The following is a 27,066-nucleotide window of genomic DNA, read 5'->3' on the forward strand; positions in this document are numbered from 1 at the left end:
CCCCAAAAAAAAAAAATATCTAAAAAGTTGTTAAAAGGTTTGAAAAAAGAAAAATTAGATCAAAATATTTTTTTTTAGAATAAATAATTTGTGGAAAATTAAAAGGTAAATTCAAGTAATTCTTTCTCTGAAAATGGCATCCTGACCAATTTTGCTCAGATCATAACTTGGTGTGTTCTCAGAAGTTACTCTTTGACCTTCTTTCATGTGTTAACTAAAATATCGCTTACTGAGTCTGTATATAATTTCTCTGCAGACCATATCATGGAACTTCCTTTGCATCAATTTTAGCGAAAATTTTTCCTTCATGAATAAGTGAATCCAAAATCTAAGCCTGTATAATTTGATTTGGATTGCTACAATTAGTCCCGCATATTTAAGAAAGACCTCCAAAAGTACTCTAATAAATGCAGGGCTCAAAATATCTGACTGCTGTCTGTGCAAGAGTGCTTCATCTTCTTTAGCCTTTACAAGAAACTTAATCAAAACTGAATATGCAGAGGGGAGAAAAGCCAGTGCGTAATCAATGTATTAATGCTGTTCTTCAAACACTGTTGCCAAAGATTTCTTGACATTTGTCTGTTTGAATATATGTGCAAGAACAAAGTTTTTATGTGAATAGTCTCTTTGGCTTCAGATACTAGCTCTTCAAATTAATTAGAAGAAATTTACTCTGGAAATGTTTGCAAGATATACTCTGTCTTGAGATATATTAATGCTAGTAGAACTGGAGAAAGTGGAAGGGATCTGTCATGGTCTGGCAGGGAGTTTATGTTCTGGGGGTCTTTGCAGTTTTTAAACTGTGACCTGTATGTCATTTTTGGGGAAAGACCTTTTGCCACCCTTGAACTTTCTAAGTCCTTTGAGAGTTTACTGGGGTTTTTTAGGCATCCTGATAGGATTAATACAATTAAGTAAAATGCTCTGGTAAATATTTAGCTTTTGAACAATATTTAAACATGTGTACCTATTTGAAAATAGAAAAAAATGAAGAAAAGTCAAACACAGACAGTTTTCTATCTCTCTCCAAAGGGACTCTAGCTCTTCTCAGTCAAGTTCAGGAAGGGGTCATTCCAGGATATTGGCAGCTATCTGGTTTTATAGTATCCCCCACAGGTAAGAAGATACTTTTTAGATGTTATTTTAAATGAGGCAAAGCTTGTTAGAAGGAAATATTTTTAGGCTAATGTATACAATGAGGGAAAATGTTCTTACAAAATAATAAGATGAGCTTTTAACAAAAAGCTTGCCACCTTTTTCTGATTATATGAGAAGCAGAAAGGAAATGCTCTCGAGTGTGAAAGCTCTTCCTTAAGCCTTGAAGTTGGTTGTTAAATGTTAACAAATACCAGTTGGTCTAATACAGTTGTCCCGCAGCTCTTCCTCTGCTTGCATATTAGACCTCTGACAGCTCTCTTAGTGCAGGTTGGAAGACACCGCTTTGAGAAGTCATTAATAGAAAGACACACACACACACACGTATACACACAGCTCATCATTATCAACAAAGTGCAGCAATTTGCAGGCATACTAATAGAATATCTCTGCTATGACTCATGCAAAATGGGGATGAGAACCATTCATAATCAAAAATGGCCTAGAGGATATTTCAGAACAATAAATAAACTTCTCTTGTGATACAAAGACTTTTGTTGTTGTTGTTGTTGTTTTACAAATAAACCTATCATAGCTAAAATACTTCTCATGGAGATGTGGGTGTATAATAAAATAGGGATATTTTTCAAATAGCATGCATTGGACTACCCCGCTTAGTTCTGCCTTTGCATCAGTTAGTTTGATCACTTTGTAGCTCTTCTGGAAATGTTCAGGTTAAGCAGGTGTTCTGGTATGCTCTGTTAAAAAAAAAAAAAAAAAAAGTTTCCTTTTTCTGGCTTTGTAAGGTTACTTTCCATAAGGTGAAGTTTGGGTAACTCCCAGCTTAGGTTGACAAGAGTTTTGGGCAATTGGAGACCTGTAATGAGCCTCAGCAGCAACGTTGTTCAGCAGGGAGAAGGCGAAGGTTTTAGGCAGTGCACAATACATTCACAGGACAATTAAAGAGTCTTGTTTCTGGTAGATTCAGTACTAGATATGGCAGTGTCTATCATTATGTGGTGCATGGCTATGGTTAACATTTCCCTGCATTTATGTAGTTTAGAGAATTACTTTAAAAAATAAAGCACCAACTTTCAAAATCTGGTGTTTAAATGAGAGGTGACTATTAAGACTTTCTGCAATGATTTATCAGAGAGGTAATCTCTTTAATAAAATCTCAGTCATCTATTCAGTAATACTGAGTAATCTATTTAATAATAAAAAAACATTGTGCCTCATTTCTAAAGCATGTTCTTTTTCTATCAGTGGGAGTCTAAGATGGAGTTGGCTTTTACACCATCTTGCTGGAGCAATGGAGAGCCTGTTTGTTGGAATAGCTGACCGTTCCTCCTCCCATTAAAGCTGAATTGAATTATGGGTGCCCAGGGCAAAGTTGTTTCTGACATACTGGCAGATTTATCATGACAAGTGATACATGTTAGAGCATCTAAGCAATCACTCTGAGGAAGAAAGGAACTATTAACCCTATTGTATACTCAAGGAAACCAAGTTGTGGGGTACAATTCTTATGCTAGCAGAAAGAGCTTGAATCAGTTCAGTCACAGTTGATATATCCTGATCCATAGCTGATGAGCAAAACTTACTGAAGACTACACCATTTTTGGTCCATCTCTACAGTAATGGCATTGCAGAGGGGGTGTGGGCTTTGTTGCAAAAGGCTAAAGGGTATTGTAGTGTTTGCCTGAAATTCCAGCCACTTCAGCTGAGAGCGCAACAACAGATTTCTGAAAATATGAAATCTTTACATATTAGCATTTTCAAAGATGAGCCTTTGAGGAAAGTAGTTAAAACTGGTAAAAGAGAAAAAGTAACAATGCAATATTTGTAATAGTCATGAAACTGTTGGAAAGAGTGTATGAGTGCAGGGCACATTCCTTAGTTTCTCATTTTGTGAATTTATAAGTGTTAGCAATTGTTGTTCATTAAGACAGCCATGTCATAACAATTGCTGAAATATTTTGAATTGTTCCTGAGTTTTCTCTAACGCTTGCTCTGACCAATGATACAACACCATCATTAGTGCAGTTTAGTTTCCAGTAAAGAATTGCAAAGTAATTGCAAAGTAAAAAGGATTGCGCAGATCAAATAATTTCCATTTCTTGAAAGGTAGAATTTTCTTTTTACATGTGTACATTTATGGTCAATAAATTTTCTAACCATACATTCAGTAAATCAATATTAGTCAAATCTAGGTAGAAAACGTTAATTCAACAGTTCCATAATAGCCCGTCACTAACGGGTAGCTGGCCTAGACTTAATGATGTAAATGCAGAAAACAGCAAAATGGATCATTGCAGGTAGCCATGTCATATATTCCCATTCATGGATTTACTGAACTACACCTTTATACTAAGTACTATTATTTTCATGTGTGTGAGGATTGGAAACCTTTTGATTTCCAGCCTAAATAATAATATATTCAGAATTATTTTAAACCTCTTCAAAGTGCCAACTTTGTTCTTTGTTTAATAGCTCTCTGCTTTCTGTTTCTGTCCTCTCCCGCACATATTTATATTATTTCATTTCAACCTTCATCCTGCTAGATTAAATCAGCACAGCCATTTCAGCCCATTCCAATACCATTCTCCATTTACTGACCATTTTAGGAGTCCTTCCTTCCTTGCACTTTGTCCTCATTTAAGTGCCTGTATTTTGTGTATGGGATGACCAGAATTGCAAGTGTTATTCCAGTTTGTGTACTACCAGTACCTTGTTATCATGTTTTTGATACTTCACTACCTGTGCTAGAGATTTCTCACTGATTATGTTTTAGAATTACTGTTGCTTTTATTGGGGCTTCTGTCACAGTGACAGCTCTGTATACAAGGTGTCTCTTTCTCTGATTTTTTTTTTTTTTTTTACAACTGACAAGTCTCAAATTAGAGCAGAAATCCTTTTTATTACTCAAAATCTTTCACACTATTCAGTGTCATACCATTCTGATTTCTCTGGGTCTCAGAAGCCTTGCTTTATGACACTCTGACCTTCTCTTAGGATACCATCAATAGTGCCACCAGCTTTGGGCTCCAGCAAAATATGTGGAGGTAGTCCTTGATTTTTTGCCAAGGTCTTTAATGAAAGTCCAGAGTCCGAGACTGATTTATGAGAAATTCCAGTAGTACTACTCTTAGCTTGATAGTTCCCCTTTACTTTTTGTCATTTCCATATGTGACCAGCATCTCACACACCTCACTGATTCTTGTATCAAATACCATTTTCTCCAGATGAATTACTGATTTTCTGTCTGGCACACAGCATTACATCAAAATATTTTTCTTAAAACAAGTCAGATGCAGGAGAACTAATCTGTCTGCTGTGCAGATAAAGTCCACCACATTTCACCCATGAAAAACAATAGTTATTTTGTCAAAGAAGATTAGATGAATCAGACTCGATCTCTTCTTGGCAAGCCTGTGCAATATTTATTCCAGTCTCTATTGACCTCAGTATATTTTTACGTACTTTCCTTCAAAATTTGTTCTGAAGCCTTGCCTGCTATTGAAAACAGCCCTGACAATAACCAATTTCACCTTTCCCTCCTCCCTTTTTAAAATAAAAACCTTGTGTTTGCTTTTGTATTCTCCTCACATGACAAATTTATTAAAAATCTGCCTTACTTGCAAGGCCACATGTAGGACAGAAGGGAAGGACATCACGAGATGGAGAAGGAAGTGCCCTTTACAGTGAAGGAAGGGGTATGATTTCAAAAAGGGGATATTTAACATAAAGCAGATTCTCTTGCAGATTTTATAGTCGTAACTTTGCAATGTAATTGGGGTGCCTTTATGTGAGTAGCTGTGAAAACTTAAGCTTCTTCAAGACTTAAAGCCTTTATGAAAGGAACTGTGGCGGCTATTTACATGTTTGAATACCAAAAACTGGGAGTCAAACTGCCAGCGTGGCAGGACTCAGGTCTGTTGCTGCCCAGTCTCTGGGCCCAGGGGGTGGCAGGCCAGGTGCCACAGCAGGGGTACAGTGCTGAGCCCTGCTGTCACCCAGGTGGCTTTATGTCCCAAACTGCATGTCTGCACTGCTCCTTCTGGGAGGTGGCAGAAATCCCTCCTCTGCTCTGGCAGCGGAGCCACTTGGTTTGGGCTTGTGCTGGAGTGTGGTGAGGGAGTGCAGCTTCAGCTGGGCTCCCACTTGTACTGTCAGAAACCTCTTATAATTTGAATTTACATCTTAAAAAAACATTGACTTTGCTGATCTTATTTTCAAAGAAATTTCACTCATGTCTTTCAGGCATGAGAACAAAACCAAAACGTCTGTAAGCTTTAGCTTCCTGTTAAATCTACTAAAGAACGGTGAACACCTTGTATTGTGTGAGGAGGTGCTGGCCTTCTCTAAATTAATAAATAGGTAACACAAGGAGAAATCAGTTGAGTTCATTTTGATTCAGTTCCAGTTTGAGCTCATCTGCTGACCGAGGTCATTCTGGTCCAGTTTCAGCACAGGCTGTTGTCAAAACAGGAGCAGTCAGTGTCCTGTAGGCAGGTCTGTGAGGGACTGCAGCAGCAGGAGAGGTGCTGCCTCTGGTGCCACCTTCTCTGCTGAAACCAGGGCACCCACCGTTCACTGTCCTCCCACCCAGCCCCAGCTTCTCACCAGCTCCCTCACTCCCCCAGCTCTGCCTGGTGGGACGGGGGGGCAGAGACTAATTGCAGTGTGGTGGTGGGAGTGAGGTTGGTGCTAATGCTACGATTGGGCAATGACAGACAGAACCTCATAAGAAAAGAAAAGCAAAGCTCTCTTACCCCACACTTGATAAGTCTGTGTGTCCTGCCAGATACACAGAGCTTCATGGAGCTGTTTGGCTGCAAGTTATCTCTAGCAGGAGCAGAAATGTTTGTGCTGATCAGAGTTTAGCTCCTCATGCTCAGCAAGTCCCAACTGGGGACAGGGGGTTTCTATTTTTATTTGAGCTGTTACTCTGAGCTGCCAAGAGCAATGCACCTTCAAAGTCTTTGCCAGTTCAGGCTCGACAGAAATTTCTGAATAAAGAACAAGGTTGGGATCCAGTTTAAAAAAAAACAAACAACCCCAAAACCACGGAGGTTTAGAATGGTTTCAGTTCAGACTCTCTTTAATTCCTTTCTGGGAACAATTTCTGCTGAATTTTAAAGTACCATAAGAAACATTTCTCCTACTTTTCTCAAGTTTAAATGGGAAGGGGTTGATATTTATTTTTCTCATAAAGCTAATCTGGTGCTTCTTTTGCCTTAGTAATTTTGAAACCAACATTTCTAATCTTTCCTATTGGTGATGGAGAAATTTAGCTATTTCTCAAAAAAAACCATTTGAAATCTCAATTGTTTCTTGATGGTTTGTTTGGAAATGCTATTTCTGTAACTTGTCACAGTAGACTGGGAAACACTTTTCCAGATGTATTACTTCACAGTTTTTAGATAGATGCTAATAACCTGTACATAAATATGCCACAGCTGATCAGATTCAGTGAAGAGAAAATTGAAGAATGCTTTCTGAGGGCATGATGGTTGGTTTTCTTTTTCAGATGATTTTATATTGTTTAGCCTGTGTTATGAACCAGTTTATTTTAACAGAAGCAAGGCTAGTACACTTGCCTTATATGCAATGTCTCTTGAGACATGACTGGGATAATGCTTTGTAAACAAGCAGCCAAGCAATAATCCTAAATTTTGAGAACTAATTTTAAACTAAAATGCAGAAGCAAAGAGAGGTCCTGTATGAGATGACTTTCATTTTTCCTGTCTGAAATTGCTAAGTGTCTGCAATGGGAGTAATAGGAGAGCATTTCTAAGTGGTTTAGCTTAGCTCTTTTTTCAAATACAGACATAGTCCAACAGAGAAATTTCAGATGAAGGTTTTTGCCTGCATATTTTTTTGTTTGGTTCTGAGAAATCATTATTTTTATCTTTGTATGTTGCTATTCTATGATCCTTATGCATACAGAAATATTTCTAGTGTGAGTGATAACACACTGTGTGAATAAGACCCTCAAGGAAAAATTAAGATAATTACTCATGGTCAGGGTGGAATAAAATGATAGAAAAGATATAACTGTCTCCAGGAACCTGAAGGCATGATGTAAAAATCACTTCATTCAATTTTCATAGTCAACAAGGACAAAACAAACAACAGATTTACAATACAAAAGAGAAAATGTATATCAAACAATGACTACAGCAAAGCTAGAGACTAGATAAGTAATGGAACAAGCTACAAAGGAATGCTGTGCAGTTAACACCAGAGACATTACAGTTTAAAACAAATTTCCTTCTTATTGTCCTGATTCTATAGTTTACAAAGATGTGACCTCAACAAGTCTTAATGTGTTTTCTGGGCCTCTTTTCTCTCCCGGTCTCCCACATGTTCATTTATACTCAAGGGTTTTTTACACCAAGCATCATGAGGAAGGAACCTGCATTACTTCACTTATCCCTGAACTAGGTGATTCTTTAAACTTCTCTATAAACTAAATATAGTTTATAAACTTCTCTATAAACTATATGGGCATTTTCATTGTATATTAACAGACATGAATTATGTCTGTTAATATACAATGAAAATGCCCTAGGATATAGAGCAGGAATTTATTTTAAAATGTTTGCACTCAAAAATATTTTTAAGCAAAAGACCTGTTTCCCAGACTAAAATACAGTGGTTTAACTTTTCTTTTTCTTTTTCTTTTTTTTTTTTGACAGTGGTATGCCTGAAATGCTAGTTTAATGTTTCAGCCTATAAAGAAGAGCAATAACATAAAGTAGGGCAATATTACAGCCTAATTAAACGTCTCTAAAACATAACTTTTGATGACAATAGTTTCACCTATCCAAAACTGTGCTCTGGCAGCCAGAGTATCAAACAGCTCAGTTTGTGTTAGAGAAGAACTCCACTGGAATAGCTTACGAGCTGCATGTGCCACTTGGAAATGTGTTGTTTAAATTGCTTCTCTTATTAAGCCTGTGGTCTAATTAACTTGATTTTTTTGCTTGCCTTTCAAGAGGTTAAGTCTGACATCTGAAGAGTTAACGTTAACTCATGTCATTCTGGAGATTGATTAATATTCACAAAGTCATTTGAAGATGTTTGACGCATTATGCGTTATGGTGATGATCTCAGATAAACACACTAACAAGCCCCAAGGTTCGGTGTTTCCTGAGCAGCTTGTACCAACATCACTGTTTTCTTTTTTTTTTTTTTTGTGTGAGTAGCAATTACTCAGTTTGGTCTATGTTAAAAGAGTATGCTTCAGCAGCTTTATTTTTGTTCTGCCAGTCTGACTTTGGGACTCTAGCCCAGATAGTTAAAAACATAATTTACAAATTAAGGCAATTTGTAGGGGGAGAAAACAATTTAGGCGGTTCTGGTTAGATAACTAAGATGCAGTTTTCACAGTGAGTTAATGACCTTCAGCTCAGCAAGTCCGACTGGGTTCTAATAGCAATTGAGTTCAGGAGGAGAGGCAAGATTTGCATTTCCCCACAGATCACTAGGTTGTTGCTGCCTCGCTTAGCACTGCTGGTTGCCCATGGCAGACCAAGAACGAAATAGCAGGTGGGCTATAGACATGCCAGGGTGTTCCCAGCCTGGAGTGTATTGCACAGGATTTTGCCTGTGCAGAGTTGTATCCAGTGACTGTTTTCTTCTTTCTCACACTTTACTTTCACAAAGGGGAGGGCGGGGGCAGAAGTTATCTGGCAATTTGGCCATATATGTATAAATACACATATTTTAAAGGAGGTGCACAGTTTGTAGGGATGCAGAAGGGGAGGGAGGAGAGGTGTTATTGCTAAAGTGGGTTGTCCTAAAATGGAGCTGCTGTAGTAGTGGTACCGTGGATGTTTTCAAAGTCAAGGGGAGCTAGTAGGTGTGCTTGTCCTGGTTCTTGAGCAAAAAATGTAGTTTCAGAACAGTTAGAACCAGATCTGACAGGGAAGAAGAGCTGCCCTCTCTCTAGGATGTGATACAGTGAATTCCCTAACCTTAATTATTTTTTTTTTTTTTTTTTTTTTTAATTGATAGTGATGTAATCTTTCCCCGTATCTCAGTCTGCTACCTTGGTTGGCATTTTGAGTATATCTGGGATTGATTCACAACAAGTGGCTGCATTTAGAGTGCTTGTGTTCTGTTGCCTTTTCTGTGGTGGCAGAGGAGCTAGTCTAAGTTTAGCTGTGTTACTCACTTTCTAGATAACTGGTCATTTGTCCTCCCAGCTTTTGCACTTTGGGAGCTAGCCTGACTGATTAGGCAGAGGTATTGGGCAGCCAGCCTGCCTCATACTCCACCATGGGGACACTGAAGGAAGCCTAACAGCCTGTCACCAAAATGCGCCAAAGGAGGTGTCTTATATACAGACACCTCTGATGGTAAGTACGTAGGGGTTTTGGCTGATCTGTGCCAGGTCTGCATGGGTAATTCAGTTGTAACCCTTTTTTTTTTCTAATAGGGGAATAACTTCTTTTCCTTCCTGGCTTGATTGCTGATTTGTCAGCTTCTCCATCTGCTCGTTTGCTTTTCTTCCTTGCAGTTCTCCCACTGTTGCTTACCTGTAAGATCAAATACCAACAAAAAAAGTTTTTTCCATTAGTTGTCTCACACAATGACCGCATAATTTATTTGCACTATAATTTTAAACATTTGTTTTTATTGAGGAAGTCTGTGTGAGGGAAGGGGGAATGGGAGCTGCTTAGGTAGCAAGAGGAGATCTACAAAATTTGTAGCCTTCCCAGGTTACTGTTTGCAGTGGTTTTCCTGCAGGTTTGCATAGGCTCCTTTAAGTTTTGCTTACAGATGGAGCCCTAGCCAGCCTATTTAAAGCAGAATTAATTTTCAGTGACAGCTCCTCTCTTGTGAATTGAAACAGCATGGTCTGTATTTCAAATGGTAACCAGAGTAAATTCTTGATGAAGTATCTCACAGAAGGTCTTTGGAGAGGCACAGGCTATAACCTGTAGTGCAGTCTGTGTAACTCCCTTACAAAGAAAATGGGTAATTAGAGGTAAGAGTGGCTTTTTAGCAAGAATCCCTTCAGGAGGAGAAGCAATAAGTTGATGCTCTCTAGAACAGAGTAAGAAGTGAAAAGTCAGCAATCCTGCCATGAAAGGCAGTTTCTCAGCGTACTGCTCATGGAAGGGGACATCAAGGAGATGCGCAAGCAAAGGCAGAGCAAGTGCCCGTTTTTTCTGCACCCAGGAACTTCTGACTCCAGCCCTCAGTGTTCTGGGTCTGTGGTGCTGCAACAGAAAGTGTTGAAAGAGTACAGCGTTTAGCAATAAGCTTTGCCAAAGGGTGTTATAGGGCTAAAAAGAGTGCTTATGCAGTGTAAGTGACTGACTTTATGTTGCTCTTTATAAATGCTGAGAATATCTACCTCCCCCATTGCTACTGTCATTCTTCCTGGTTTGTCCAGAGATATGGTTAAGGCCAGTTTCTCTGTGGGCTTAGGAGAGAAAGGATGCAACAGGAAAAGGACTAGGGGATCAACGTGCAACAGATGTGATAGGTGTTTCGCTTGATAGGTCTGAACATAGCTGGCCTTCTGGCAGTGCCACTCTCTGTGTCAGTCAGACTTCAAGTAGACAGTCTGTGGGTTTAGAAATGCTTTTTTATATGGGGGTTTTTTGGTGTTTTGGTTTTGTTTTGGGTTTTTTTGCTAAGCTTTCATGTAGCCCTCGTAGCCTTGTGTGCTTTGCAAGGTGTCAGGAAACTGACAGAGCAGCGGTGTTATCTTTTGTAAGAAGATTTTGCTTCGTATGTTTACTTGTTAAACAAGGGTCTGTAGATTCTGCTTTGTATGTGTAATTCCTTCTTATTCTATATGTTTATTAGAAATGACCATAAAGACTTCATAGTCCCTAAGCAAATTTATCAGGTTAATTGATTAACATTCTGATGACCTTAAAAGTCTTTTCCAACCTAAATGATTCTATGATTCTATATTGTTATTCAAGGATACTGTAAATATGCTGGAGCATAATTGCAGATCTATGTATTTTTTTCACAAAAGACATTCATTTTTAATACAAAAAATGCAAGCCCTTGTTTTTTCATACCATTTCCACTCTCAAAGAGTTTTCTCCTAGAAGTGCATGACTAATTCGAATGAAGTGCTCCGTCACCTCTGAAAATGATACTCCAATTTATCCATCAGGTTTTAAAACTTCATTTTCTTATTGTTATTGATCACTGCTTTTAATACTGGGAGTAGTGGAGGAGTGAAAAGGGAAGCAGAGTACTTTTCTGTTTGCCCAACAGTGTGCTGTGACATGTGGTAGAGTCAGTTCAGAGTTATTCATATCTGGCACCTGTTTTATCACAGATAAAAATAGGCTGCTTTTGAAAGAGATGGGGAACCCTTATCAGCATGATACTGACTCTTTGTAATTTTATTTGTTTCCTTGTTGCATATAAGAGCCGTTTTAGTAACTCTCCTCTCTTTGCACTTTGGCTTTCTGTTCGCATTTCCAAACCATGATGTTCAGTCTTTAGGTCCATTCTAAGTAGGAGAGGTGTAGTGAAGTATCTGTATTTACTGAGAGTTGCAAAAGGGTTTATCTTTATAAAGTCAGCCTGCTTGTGTGGACACTAGTGGCTTCATTCATTTCTCAGGGTCAGTCCTCCAGGATATTGTTCTTCACCTGCATCCTTATGGACATAGCACAGACACCACCTCTGAACTGATGGATCTGGTGTTAGTAATGAGTACGGACTTTATTGACTTGTGCTGCAACAGCCAAGAGTTCTTCCACTGCTTTTATTTAGGACAATGAGAGAGGTGGATTTTTAAATAATGGCTCCTTTCTTTAACGATATCTTGGGGAGACAAGGTGTATTTCCGACAGAGCAGCAGCCACCTTCAAGGCAAATCTGGATAAGTGAGTGAAGAGCTTGGGGCTGCATTTGCCATAAACATCCTAGTCCTGCCTGTCTCACCAGGCTTGAGGTTTTGTGGAATCCTTGTTTTTCATTGCACAGTGAAATTTATTCTCAGCCTTGAAAAAGGAAAGCTTACGGACTGTATGAAGCCTTTTTCTGTGTACTTTTCTTCCCGTTTCCCTCTATAGCTCCCCTAATGAGAAATCTTAGGGGTTCAGGGAGAAATGCTGTTGCCTTATGTCTTTATGAGGAGGTTGATAGTTTTGCAGCATGTTTAGCAATGTCTTATCATTTCTATTCCAACTAAATAGGTGATCAGGTAAGGTAAGTTGTTGAAGGTCTCTTGTAGCCATGTATTGCTGGGTAATTTTGGTGCTCTGGAAGTGCTACATACCATGTTGAGGAGGGGGCATTTTTGCTCTACTTTACATTGCTTTTCAGAGTAATTGTGTTCATGCTGTTTTCGTTCTGAAATTTTGGATTTGGATTCACTCCTGATATCCTTGTCTGGGATGACATTTTTTGAGACACACACATGCGCCCACACCCCTGGGGAAGCCAGTGACACATCTTGCACAGTTCAGTGCAGTGTGATTCCTTACCCCCTTTTTGTTTCAAAGCAGGTGAAACAAAATCCTCAGATAATTCACCTAGATTTAGAATTTAACAAATGCAGCTTAGCTTTTTGCATTATTTTGTTGTGTCTTGAAGCTTAGTTGCTTGTATCTTACTCTCTCAATCAAAGTAAAAAGGACAAGTGGCTTTTGTTCTAATACCAGTTGAGCCTTCTAAACACCACTGTTCCCTAGGAAAGAAAATTACATGATTGGCAGCAATATTACTACTTCATTACTGCTCTGCCATTGCTAGTGACCTTCTTTGCCTTAAATTACTCTGTTTCCCTATCACGTTCCAGAAAGTTAGCCAGAGGTTTTCTTTCAAACTCTGGCCAGCAGACTACAGGGATCAGTGGTGTAGATAACTTGGCAATTGCTGTATTTCTGCAGTATTAGGTGCACTTTTTCTTATATACTCTATGTGTTACTGAGACAAGTTTTGATTGCATATATAAAAATGGTCATGGCAGTAGTTATTTTTACTGTATCGCATCGTCAGGAAGAAGCAGAAATTACAGTGCTGCTTCTCCTGAGAGCTAGTGAGAATTAGTTGCTCTTTGGTTGTCTTCTGTTACTGGCAAATAATACTCCCAGAGGAGGCTGTGCCAAGTGGAGATGATATTTCCAAGGTCCATATTGCACCCTTCATTTGTGGATCTTGCTGCACTTCAGAAAGTGCAATGGATCTTTCCACCCGCCTCATCTCTGATCAAATATTATCATCTCCATTCTGTGAAACTGGGGAAAGCAACAGAGGGGATAAATGGCTCACTCAGAACTAAGCAGCAGCTCAGTTAAAGAAAATGCAGATCTCTCTTGAAGATTGGATCACATGGATCCCAGGTACCTTCCAGACAGGGAGATGTTTTCGAACCACTCTCTCCCTGGGACTTTGCAAACCAGTTTCCCAGAGCTCTGCATCACTGCTTCCCTCAGCACAAAATTATGCTGATGCAATTTCAGGATGCTTTTCTTGATGAGTTTCAGGCTGCACAGGATCAGTCAATACCAACCCCAGCACAAAGGCTTACTCCTCACCACAGGTGTCTGCCTGTCCCTTTATGTGTCGTAGTATTAACACGAGGTGACCGTACTTATATGGCTGACTGAATAATTTGATTGATTTAAGCTGTCTGCCTGCTTTTGAAATATTTGAAATACACAGCACGTTATCACTTTTATCTATTATCTACTTAATCAAATGTATTCTAGCTTTATTTTGTAGACCAGTTGTGTGTGGCAGACATCCAGGAATGAGGTGGATCATTTTGAATTACTACATAATCTTTCATATGCATTCACAATGTGATGTGTAAGCCTTAAGTTTGCAGAAAAATGACTTTTTAAGTCACCACAACTTGTCGCCTCATAGCATCATGAATGGATTTTGAAAATATCTAATGGGTTGGGCGGTTCCTAATTTCAAGCATTCCTCTTCATGATAGATACGGCTATTTATTATTTTGCTTCATACCAGTACAACCTTTTTCATTTATTGAATTAAAGAACTTCACAAGGGAGGTCAGAATGACCATATGCCATTTTAAAGATGCAGTGAGGGGTGAGTATCTGGTATCAACATAGCAGTATAGTGGAGTCAGGGAGAAAGCAGAGGTTTCTTAAGATCAAGGGCAGTACCTTGCCTAGAGAGGTATATTACTGTGTCTCTGTCTGCTGTTGTAGCTTTTTGGGAAGGGAGAGATTATCTCTCTGTGTTACTTCCAAGTACTGGACAACAAAAATTGTAAGATTAAAAAAATTGTATTCGTAGTTGCTTGTTCTTTTTTCCTTTCCAAGTGAAAACTAGGTATAGATATCTACACATAGCCTACTTTTCAAGGTGGCGGAAAGATGTAATCAGTACTTCCAGCTATCAGCTAGCTTCTGTTGAACTGGTGACCTTTTGTTCGTACTGGTTTGAACAGTGAGGTGACACACCAGCCTGGTGTCTGGTCTGGTGCACTTGTCCTTTCCTGAAATCTGTCTTGCATGCAGAAATCCCTATTGTCTGTATTCAGTTCACCACAGCAACTTTGAAATTCAAATCTCTACTGTACTTCAAGTCAAACAGTTATTGAAACATCATCATGTAATGTGTGCCCTTCCACGACAGGTTTATGCGAATATGCAAATACGTAACTGTTCTTGACACAGCTAAAAGAAATTCAGACCTGGTGGTGTTGGTGTTGTTTCTTGTGGGAAAAGACTTTTAGAGATGAGGTAAAAAATGAAGGTATAACTCTCTTTTTCTTTCTCAATTTGTTTTCCTTTTCCTGTTGTTTTCTACTAATCCACAGAGGAACAGCATAACATATCAAATCTGTTTACTGCTCGAACAGTCTGGGATTCTTGAATGTCTTTGTTGTAATTTAAGAAATGAATTGATAGACAAAATTCTGTTGGGTAGACACTAAAAATACACACTGAAGGAACCACATAAACTCCCAGGTAGAAATTAGCTCTTTTTTTGTCAGTGCAATTTATGATGAGAAATGAACAAGGCTTCTTCCTCAAAGTCACAGCTATAGATCAGCTAGAAGCTTGAAGGACTACTTGAATCCTGAGAGGTGGCACATTGATCTACAGCTCCGAGAATTGTGCCAAGAAAGGAAAATCAACAAGATCTTCACCTAATTTATGTAGGCCAGACATCTGTGACTTGCCTTTCGAAGGTGATCTCACAGAGGCGTAATTAAAACTTGATGATGTTATTAAATAATCATGATGATTTGTGTCCCTGCGCTGCAGCCGTGTGTGTGTTTTTGTGTGGTTATAAATGCAGTTAGTCCCTGCTCTTGAAAATGAAGGTTAGAGAGTCCTGAGCTTAAGGGCAGGTATTTTGCATGCAGCTCTTACATAGATGGTCTCCAAATTATTCTAATGCTGGACCTCTGTTTCAGTTTAGAACTAGCCAAATTGCAAGTTAGTGAAAAAATAAATCCACAAATTTTTTAATTAGTAAAACCGAGCAGTCTCTAAATTTGCCCATTCTGCAGAGACAGGCAGTGCTCTGATGTTGGAGATGCTGACTTGGGGCTGGAGAGAGTGGGGTAAGATTGTAAAGTATGATTTGGTCTTACTCTAGTTTGGAAAGCTAGTCACACAGTATTGCCTTTTCCTCCATCCTCATCTTACCTTTTGAAAGGAGAAGGAACATACTGGGACAAGGGTTGTCTTTAATTAGATATTTAAACACTCTGAGCAGAACATAGACGTGACCTCAGCTGCAGCCTGTAGATATGCTATAATGTAAACACTGCTGATATGCTTTGCTTGTGATTTTTTTCCATCACGTTCTATTATTTTGGAGTGAATTTTTGAGACATATAAAAAGCTACCTTTGAAGTCAATATGGACTTTTTTTTGCCTCTGCTATCTGGATGCTGGTGGGAATTTTGAGGAAGCTGTTTATAATTTGAATTTTTCTTAGGATTTGTTTTGTGTTTTAAGACATTGATCCTGCTTTCTAACAGGCCTAACTTTCTCCATTTATATCAATAACAGTGATTTTTACTCTTTCAGACTGAAAAGGCATAAAACACAGTATGTTGCCTACTCATAAAAAAGGGTGGGGAGAGGTGACACCTCTGATTCTGCATGCAAAGCAGTCAACATAGTAGATACGTTTTGGGGCTGATTATCGTAAAGAGCATGAGTTAGAACTGATGATCAGTTTCTGAGAATCCCTAGCCTTTCCATTAATTTTGATTTATTGATTTTTATGAGCAGGAGCAGTGATAAGCTCAGGCTCTGAGGAGGATCAGAAAGGCCAGCATGTGTCAAGGGTTATTGCCTTGTTTTGTGCTGTGATTTATACAGCGAAGGTACTGGCTGCATTCTTCTGCTTGGTGTTATTTTATTTCTTCTCATCATTATAGTATTTCATGACTTAAAGACAAGTGCCCTCTGAGAATCTGTTCTGTTGTGTCTCAGACATTATTACAGGCTGAAGGTCTGATTATTGGAAGTGCTGAGCCCTTGCAGCTTCAGTGGAATGAATGGAAGCTGAAGGTGCTCTGAAAATCACACCCGAGGCATTTTATTCTCTTAAAGGGATTGAATCGTGCCTCATAAATACAGGTTTCTGCTTTGACTAATTCCCCTTTGACTGCACATCCTTTGAAGTAAATGGGGTTTACTTGATTAGAATGAAACCTGTGCTCCAAAATTAACTCTCATCCTCTCTACATAGCTGAGGAATTGATTAGATCTTAGCAAATCTGATGGTAAAATTAAGCTTCAAATTTACAATTAAGCTTCAGAGTTTTGCTTTATAATTGAAATACTGCATGTTGGGAAAGATCAGAAATGCTTTTTCTTTGAGGGCTCAGGTAATTCTAAGCACAACTCATGTTCCTATGGCAGACCTAGTGGTCTAGCAGAGGAAACTAAACACGCTGAAAGGGTGGTTTTGCAGCTAGAAGAGATATCAAAATCAAGTGTTTGCAGCTAATGCAGGGAGTCAGCCTGCCTGAGCCATTCACATTCTCCTCCAAAGAGTCTTAATTCTAATTTCTCCAGTTCCACTGAGAGAAAGCAGATGTCAGACAGTGATCCAGCCTCGGGAAAAGGGTGATATATCCCAATGCTTGATAATTCTGCTGTTCCTGCAGAAAAGCCATCTCGCCTAACCAGTGGCTGTTTGATCCTGAAAAAGGAGAGATGCTGCTGGATAGGCATGTGGGTGACTGCTGCAAAAATCCAGAGGAGCACTCATGCAGAGGTGAAAGCTGAAGCAGAGAGATCTGGGGACAGGATATATGAAGAAAGGCTTAGTTGACTTTTTTTGTTAGTGTTTTAAGAACATAAATATGCAACCTACTGAGGTGGCCCTGCAAGTCACGGGAAGGATAAGAATCTTTTTCAGTCCTTGGCTAAAGCCCCTTCTGTTTCCAGGTTGCTAAGATGTGCCCAGAGGTCAACATTACCTCAGCCCTCATGTTTTGAAAATCCATTCTTTGCTCAAGGAGATTCACAGCAGTCTGTGCTTTTCCTTTTTGGGATCATCATTATAGTATTATTTTATTTCTTCCTTAAAGCCAGTATTTGATTAATAAAGAAAGCTTAGGGTTAGGTTTGTTGTTTTGGGTTTGTTTGTTTGTTTTTGTTTTTTTTTTTCTATCTCAGATAAGGGACAGATAACAGAAAATCCATTTCTTTTGTTTCCAGTTATTTCAAAGAAAAAATAAAAAGTTATATTCCCATTTATATGTTTGTCTAGATTTCTCTGGTTACCTCTTGGTATATCCATGTACAATATGGTAAATCATCTGCTGTGTCAGCAGAGCTTCACCTTTCAGTGTGTACATTGTTCTTAATACTATTATGTGACTGATGGGGTTTAGTGTTTGGTTCTCAGCAGGCAATGTATTACATCCTCTTAGCAGTGGGGAAGGCTGTTGTCTTCATGAGGAGACTTGTGCTTCTTCCCTGTGTTTTGCCAAGTATTAGGCCTAGCATAAAGGACACAGCCAGCATAAAGATGAACCAATAACCAAATTGATACAGAAGGGTTGATACATGGGTGAGCGCTGGGGGTACAGACAAGTCTGTCAGATTATACATAATTGACATCAACCCCACTGACCCCAACAGTGACACTGCATGACCAACAATGGGTGGAATAAATGGTGAAATGCAGTCTCCCATAGAAGGGACAGGAGACAACAGAGTCGTCAAACCAAACACATCAGACCAAGGAAGCCACATACTGAATCTCTACACAGCCCACATTTACAAAGGCCAGACCTGACTGGAGCCCAGTCCCAGGGAGGCAGGAGGCCCTTCCCCAACAGGGAACTCTGCACAGGGCATCCACCTCACAGACAGACACTGCCCCTTCCTGCAAGTGGTCCCAGCTTTTATCCCTCAGTGGGACACCTGACCTTTGCTTACTGAATGCAGACACCTGGGGCTCATTTACCCAATGGCTCTCCCTGCAAGGCTGGCTGCACCCTGGAGGGAAGATTAAAGGGAAACTCATCCCCCCTTTGTGAAGGGCTGTGGGAATCACCCATATGTCAACCTTAATCTGGGGCTTGGGGTTGAAACCCCAGCATTTCACTGTGTCTCTCTGTCCCGGTCTGAACAACAAATCTTGGCACAAACAAAATGCTCACTGAGAAAATATTCAGGCAGACAGGTAGTTGCTTCCTCTTGTTCTTGCTGCTGGTCTCCTGCTGACAGGCTGTATACGGTGTTTAGTTGTCTTTAAGACTGGTGACCATGGCTGGCTTTTCAGGATAATGTTTTGACATCCTTTGCTACTAGAACTGGAATTCCTCTCAATTACAGTGTCTTCTAAATTTTGTGGTTGATTGTATTTTATGTTTATTTTTTGAAGGTCCTGCCTGTACATGTTTTATTCCACCCTGCTTGTTTTTCTGTTTTTAGCCAGTGAGACCTGCAACGATTTCCATCCCATGTTCTTCACCCATGACAGATCGTTTGAGGAGTTCTTCTGTATCTGCATTCAGCTCTTGAACAAGACATGGAAAGAAATGAGGGCAACTTCAGAGGACTTTAACAAGGCAAGAAAAAGGGTGGGGTGGGAATAACTGAGCAGGATGGTGAAACAAGGCCATGTATTCTTCCCGAGAGGTACAGGGGGTTGCTGATCCCGCTTCTGCTGAACGCTGTGGAGTTTTCATCTGTTCAGATTCCTTGCACATCAGAAGGCCAGCATTTAGAAAGTGGGGGTAGGGGATGGGATGTGTAAGGGATGTTCAGAGACCTTTTTCCATCATGTTGCACTGCAGACTGTGAAACTAAACACCTGGCTTGAGGAGAAATTCTGCCTTTTTATATTACCAATATTATGCTGGAGTGCTGCAGCCTCCGAGGTTGTAAATAATGCAAAGAGAGTACTGCAATGATAATTCGTGCATGCCTTTCATTTCATATGAGCGCTAAAGTGATAAAATATTAAAGAGTGGACACAATTCTGACAAAGTGCTGTGGAGTTCAGTGTTCTAAAACAACAAAAAACCCAAACCAAACAAAAACAACCTGAAAAACCCCATCAGTATTGCACCGTTTTTGTTTTAAGACAGAATTCTGGAAGTTTCAGCCCATCTCCTGACTATCAGCAAAGCTATGGACAACAGGCTGTCTGTCTTAATGGTCCCTAGACATCCTATTTTAACTGTCTAGCTTACCAGGAGGCTGAAAACTATCTTTGGCATTTTATAAGAGTGACAGTCTCATGCTTTTGTGGCTAGATGGTAGCCTTATCTTTGTTACAATCCTTTGACTGGATCTTGAGCCTCTCCATGAGACTAGCTGTTGGTTGTATAGCTGTTGGCTGAGAATGAAAAATTAGACTGTTGCACTGTTGTCAGCATGTGCCATGCAAGTGCCCTGGTGTCACCAGACTCAAATGTTATGTGAGAGCTAGTAAGAATGACAGTGCCTAACTTCTAATTGGAACTATTATTGAAGTGGTCTAAATGTCCATTTTCCAGTTCAGAGTGTTCACCTTCGCAGGTGTTGGATAGCCTTTGTTGAGTTCTTTTAGGTTAGATAGCTGGCAGCAGTACCAGAGCACAGGCAGAAGAGAGAAGGGAAGTCCAAAACGTTTGCTGTTGTAGCTAGATGACCTAGAGGCTTGTTTTTGCATGGAATTTGACACACTTCTCTTACCTAATGGTCCAGGACTGCAGAAAGAGCAATGCAAGGTAATTCATGAACAGTATAGAAACCTAATATCAAGGGCTTAAAAAAGCAACAACTTTTTTGAGACTACTTCATATATGTGTTATAAATACATATATGTATTAATACATATGTATTACGTTTTAAACAAATGTATTAACTACTGCCTATTTCTTCCAGACCTTCTGTCTCAGTAGAAGAAAAACTTGTGTACATAATTCCCCACAACTTGAGTTGGAATATTATTAGTAATCCTAGGGGATTCAGGAAAAGAATGAGCCTGTTCTGGCAACAGCCCAGATCACCCTAAAAAGAAAACAAATTTACTTTTCAGTATTAGGCATTGCTGTGGAGCTTCATGGAAGATCAAGTAGTTTCTCCTTTGATCTGACTAGTTTGTGTTTTCTGCTATTGAAAATCCTGTGACTTCACCCAGCAGCGCTCTCAGGTTCAGCAACATGGGTAGTAGGTCCTACTGCACATGTCATTGAAGATGTAGGTGATCCTTAACTCCATGGGGCAAACCTGAAGTATTTGCCATCAGGCTATCAGGATTTGTGTCTGGTGGTGGCACTACAGTGCATGAGAGCTGAACCCAGGATCTTTGCCTGCGGAAATCATGCTTGTTTTTATAAAGGGGAGGGAATAGTAAACTCTTGCAAAACTCATTTCTAATGGTTCAGTAATTATGTTCTGCTTATCTTAATCCTTTCTTTTAGTCATAAGGAGATTTTTGTGCTCTTATCCACTTCAAATGACATGTGGCGGTGATGTTCATTACTCAGCTGATAAATGTCTAAAGGGATCTGTGAGTGAAGCAAACTGTGTTGTGTGGGCTTGTGAAGCACTTCTGGATTTGTGGGGGATGATACGTTACACAGTGGTACCCAAGGTTTACCCATCTGGTTGGTGGGTGACAGCTGCCAGTGCTGATGGCCTTACCAAACTAAACAACACCATTTTTAATGCCTACCTGGCAAAAGGCTTTGGTGATCACAGCATGTTAGTGTTCTTTCTGCGTCTTTCCTGTGTGCTAAGGGTACCTGTTTCTATGCAGTTACTTTTGAAAACTTGGCAGGCAAAGGCCATGTTGACCCAGGGAGCATTCAGCCCCTGCTTACAGGAGTGAATGGGAAGAAAGCAGATATCACAATATGCAGTAGCTTAGTTACTGTGGAAAAATTCTCTTTGTGTTACTATTTTTCAGTTTCAATAACTTGATTGTCATGGTAATGTATAAAACACCACTTTGATATGGTTTTCTACCCACCTGGCTGATGGGATCATTCATTTTCTTCCTTCTTCCCTTCCTCCCCAAAAATCTCCAAAACAAAATTGGACCCTCTCAGTATATTGGATGCCAAGTCTTGAGACCTGGAGATTCTGCTAAAAAACTAATCCGCTTGCTTTGATCTTTAATCAGAATTGAACAAAAGGAGCTTTTTTTTTTTTTTTAATTTTAAACTTTTGATTAATCACAATAGCTTGTACATTGAGGGGCTGTAGGAGGTCTGTGTGCACATATAGAGATTTATTTCCTCCTCTCTTCCACTGGAGAATGATAGACACTGAAAGAAGTGAGGTGATTGAATACTTCCCCTCAGGTTTCAGTGCCAGTTCTCAAGGGTTTTTAAGCATCAGATTAAGACTTTCTTTTCATAATAAAATGGTATACTGTGACAATGGCAATCGTGTTTCCTCAATCCATGTTGTGGAGATTTCATATAGTTTATTCATTTTTAAAGCTTAAAAAAATAATTTAAAAAGCACTTTGCTCATAGTTGGAAGAATTCTGTGGTGTTTTAGTGAAACATTTATGATCTCATGCTTTGTCTCTCTGATTCTCATTCATTAAGACAGACACCTTTTGTCAACTCTTGCATTAGAAAAACTCCTTGCATCTCTATGGTGATAGTTTGATACTGTCAGACCTAAAACCTTTTTTACAGTCTCTCAATATACTGGTAGATGTCTGAATACAATAATTCAGTCAGGCAGCTAAACTTATATTATTATGCCTTTATAACATTTTAAGACATACATAATTCATGTCTAGTGAGTTTTCTAGAGAAATTAAGATGCAGTTAGGGTAGACAGACATGCAAGTGGCAACAATTCCTTTTGAAACCTTTTTGTTTTTCTTTGAGCCTATGGATGATCAAAGGACAATTCACAAGCTCTGTCCTCCACAGTCATTTGTGAGCAGGCAGCATGGTTTATGACTTCGAAAATATAATCTTGTCTCCAAGCTTTACATAATTCTACATGTTTTATTGCAGCAGAAGAAAGCATTGTGTATTGATTTTTTGGAGTCAGTGCTGACTGTAAGAAGGCTGAACTGAGTTATCTCGCACTCCAGCATCTAGAAACCTTCATCACCAGCCTGCCCATTTAAATAGGTGCCCATCAGTCAGTTTTTCCTCATGTAGAGACCACCTACACTCTGTTCAGGGTAATCAGGCTCCGCTGCCACACAGACCAAGATGTACTGAAATTGGGGGGGGGGGAGTGTTTATTTTTAACATGACAGTAGGTGGAATTCAAGGTAACTGCCCCACTGTAAAATTCCTTCCATAGAGCCAAATAAAACCATACTCCCAACGGAAAATTTTTAGTTGATCCCCACTAGTTGCACTTAAGTAAATTCACCTGTGTCGCCCTAATGCGGATTTACATTGAGATGGCTATCTTGTTAGTGATCTTCTTGTAAAATATGCATATTGTTTGTCGTGAGACAAAGAGACCACAGATAGGATGTTATGTAGGGGACAAGATTATCCTCTTACCTCTGGTCTCCAGAGATTTCAGTCTGCTGCTTTTTGTAAGTTTGAAGTTCACATGCTAATAGGAGGAAGGGTGAGCAAATGGATTATTTTAATTGCAGGGTCAGCCGTAGCTTGTCTTATTAGAACCGCAGAACAATATGAACAGTTTGCTAATTCTGTGCCTAGTGTAGTGCCATCTTAAAAAAAAAACAACACAACATTAAGAATAAAAATTACTGCTTCCGGTCCTAGTGTGGAAAGAAAAAGATGAAATTATTTGATTTGCCTACCAAGGTTTTGAAGCTGCTTTGTAGAGAATGGGCACAATGATAGCTGCTTTTATTATTGTATTAGTGCAGTTTTAGGTTTTTAGATGGCCAAAAAATGACTACTTATAACAAGACACAGATTATCATTTCATCAAGGCTAAGTAGGGGATGACAAAACTGAAAAACTTGGAAGTCCTGTGGTGTGTGGTGCTTGTAATCAAAATCTCCTGCATTCACTGAAACTACAGGTTTAAGGAAAAGTAAGTGGGACAAAGTTGGCTAATGATGCTACCGATGCATTTTTCTCATTACTGAGAAGTCTAGTTAATTTATTTTGCCTGTTGGCCATGCGTTTGAGATCATTTTATAAAACACCTGTTTTTAAAAGTTCTGTGAACATTTCTTTTGCAATAAGAAAAACATTCTCAGAAAACCCAAAAAACTGTGGGTTTCGGACTTTGGCAAAGCTAGCATTCATTTCACAGTGGCATCTAGGTACCCTGAGCAACCACACTTGGGAAACTTGGCTATTTCCATGATGCACCAACCCACAGCTGGTTCCCTGTGCAGGAGTGGGGTCTGCTCAGCAAGATGGTAATATATGTCACTGACAGGTATGCACTAACAAATTGTCCTGTGTGGTAATCAGTAGACTAGACATTGTTCAGTGGCAGCAGATGCAAACAATAAATGCCCTATGTGAGTCCTGTAATTAAATACCAAAGCAAACACTGAGGCATTTGATAACCACAAAAGATGTTTATTGCTCATGGTCAGACCCTCTCAACATTTTTCCTTGCTCTGTGACAAGATAACAGAAAAGGTAACCAAGCATAACATAAAAATGAAAAATGCCATTTCCTTGCTCTCTGACGGTTTGGAAATGCCATGCCACAGGGTTCTCAGCTTCTCTAGTGTTGTCACGCTTTTGGCAGCTGTAGGATGAGTAATTGTGTAAAGCTGGGTTCAAAATATGACTAAGTGTTCAAGGGCAGGCTTTTAAGCAGTGCATTTGTGTGAGTGGTGTTCTGTGTGGAAACACGTTGTGGGCCAACACCACTATCCGATAATGAGAGTTACCCATAAGGGAACAAAGGTATAGGGGGTCGTTTGGAAAGGGTCAGAGCTGCAGTGTGGGAGGGAGCTGTCACCGGCTTTGCTGGGTCCTCTGCAAATCGGGGAGACTCCCAGAGCCGACTGTGCACAGATCTTGCCTGAAATGCCACCCTGGCTGCAACCTTATCATAGTGCTAGTCCTTGCCATGGCAGCTCTATGCCTGACCTGGGAGTGAGTGGCAGGGCTTTGCCACACACCTGGAGAAGCACGTCTCCTAGCATGCTCAAGTGATCCCCTCTAGTGGCACTAACAATATTCTGCACTTTCCTGCTCGTTGCAGAGATGGCTGTCTTCATAAACATTTTGCAGGAAGGAGGCAAAGGCACCCAGAGCTCAAGTGCCTTGGCAATGAAACAGCAGCGGGGCCAAAGGCAGAACCAGAATGTCTGGCCGCTTGCTCCAGCCTCCTCCATCACCCCGTCACAGCTCCAGGCTGCAGCAGCAGCTCCAGTCCCAAAGGTGGTGCCTTTCCTCTGTGTCTGTGCCCCTCTTGCCCGCCCCCTCACAGGGGTGCTTGGAGAAGGATGGCAAATGATAGCTCTGGGTGCTGAAGGAACCATTACCTCAAACAGGAAAAAAGTTTATTCAAACAAACTTGAAAGTAAAATCCTTTGGTCAATCTGTAAATCTGTCTGTCATCTGCTTTTCCTTTTAATGATAAGGAAGGAAAGGGATGATAAATAGCCCTTCACAGATGCTCTCCAAAGCATTTATTGTTTTCTTATAGGTGTTTTGTCACCAGTCTGAAGCAGTCAGATTTAACTTCTTTTGAGACAAGCTTTGGAAGGCTGTTCTGTTTGCATGTTAGCGTTCAGAACGCCAGGCTAATGGAACAATTGCACCTCTCTGTTAGTTTTATTACACCTTCCCTTGGTAATGCTTTGTTTGTATCAGTCAGGGATACTGCAAATAAATTATTCTCACACAGAGTGAATTCAGTATTCCCCAGGCTTAGGCAGATTAGCACAAATTAAATTCCACATTTTCACACCTGAGGCCATTAGCACTTTATTAAATTTTATTGGAAACAGATAATTGCTATAAATATATTGTATCATTAATTGTGTAATGCATGAATTTATATTAAAAATGTATAGCAATTAACATTTTGCAAGTCTTATGCATACCTTATACAGAAAATGTGAGTTTTTAATTGAAGAAAAAAAACACCCTCTAAATACAATGGAATCTCCTAGGGCAGCGTAATTTGGGTGCAGGAAGGTTGTCAGGTCTACTCCATTAGCAACCACTTCTTTAAGAAGGGTCTGATTTAAGCATTGCAGTTTAATGTGATGTAGGGAGAGCCTGTTTAAGACCTTTCCCTAGCATTTGGTCTGTGTTCCCTTTATGTTTTTGTGGCCTGGATATTGCAAGTTTATTCCTTCATCAGCTGCTCATTTAGGAATGGCTTTGTTTATGGTCTTCTCTGTCTCTGTGCATTTATCTATACCTGTCAGATCTCCAAACGTGTCCCACGGCATTTGTCAAAGCCAGTTTATTACTCGTCTCCTGCTTCTGGCTGCAGGAACCTGAGATGGGGTGTTTAAGACTCTGAAGGTGAAGTCTTCCACTTAGTGAGACATCACTGTGTAAAAATCAGATCTAAATTTAAATATTCATACCCCAAAGGTTGGGACTGTCAAGCTCCAAGGAACTGAACAAGAGTATTGCATTTTCTAATCTAGTTGGTTGCTTCCTTTTGAAAACTTTTCAGTCTTAACTAGCATTGTCAAGAATGCAAATACATTTTAAAAAAATTAATTTGTGGAATATAAGTACTCAGACTGGATAATGAAGCAGTAAGGAGCAACACTTGCCCTTTCTCTGCACTTTGTAGCTTATGAACTATTTTTCTAATTCAAAGATTTTTTTTGCATTAAAAATAGTATCTTTACTATTTTCTGGCTTTGCCAGAAGGCTTCAAAAGTCTTTAGTAGCAGGGTCACATCTAGTCATTATCCTAGCTGAAATATCCTTCCCCAGTGATCACATATGTGATGATTTCATGGGGGCCATAGGCTTAAAAGAAAAGGCATGTTAAACCTGAAATTCTGCCCATTTATATGCCAGGATGGGTACACTAAGAGAGATGGATTCTTCAAGCAAAAAGCAAGGAAAGGAAGGGGTGTCTCAAGAAAACGTTTGTTACCAAAGGAAAAAAAAGAAAAGTGTATTTTAGTATAATCCCTTTCTTGGTCAGGCACTTGTTATTCTTTTTCTTTCCCCAGTGACGAAAGTCACTGTTGGTTTCAACAGTGAAATCTCTTATTTGTGAAAAACGTAGCCATCATTGGCAAAGTGGATTTTATCCCCCAGCTTTCTAATGAAGTCTGTGTGTCACTGTAGAACGCATACAGGTCTGCTTAACACCCTGGAGATGGCAATTTTTAAAACTGTTGGTACTTCATATTTTCAAAGCACTCTTCATTTTCGTCTCTGTGGGTGCTGATCAAACCAATAAATATCTCAGCCTTCAAAACGATGATTGAATGGAAAGCCTGATAACCAGAGGAGAAACACTCAGTGTAGGTTATCTGTGCTAAATGCTTTTTTTGTACTCTGTAGAAACCTTTTGCACTGAGAAAGAATTCCTCACTTGCATGTAGAGTGTGTTAGTCACTAAGGGAAATGATATAACCTGACTGGAACTGTCATCAAAACAGCATATTTTG

General features: G+C 39.6%; 1 protein-coding gene across 4 annotated transcripts in view; it reads left to right on the forward strand.

The window, feature by feature from the left end:
* ELMO1 (engulfment and cell motility 1) overlaps positions 1-27,066 on the forward strand; it is a 307,238-nt gene that overhangs the window by 181,404 nt on the left and 98,768 nt on the right. For all 4 annotated transcript variants that reach the window (XM_026843869.1, XM_026843870.1, XM_026843871.1 and 1 more), the window contains one exon: positions 18,984-19,120. In XM_026843869.1, coding sequence (XP_026699670.1) covers positions 18,984-19,120 — 137 coding nt within the window. The remainder of the gene's footprint in view (positions 1-18,983; positions 19,121-27,066) is intronic.

The sequence above is a fragment of the Athene cunicularia genome (genome assembly GCF_003259725.1).
Source record: "Athene cunicularia isolate RWA chromosome 2 unlocalized genomic scaffold, athCun1 chr2_part2, whole genome shotgun sequence".
Taxonomy (NCBI): domain Eukaryota; kingdom Metazoa; phylum Chordata; class Aves; order Strigiformes; family Strigidae; genus Athene; species Athene cunicularia.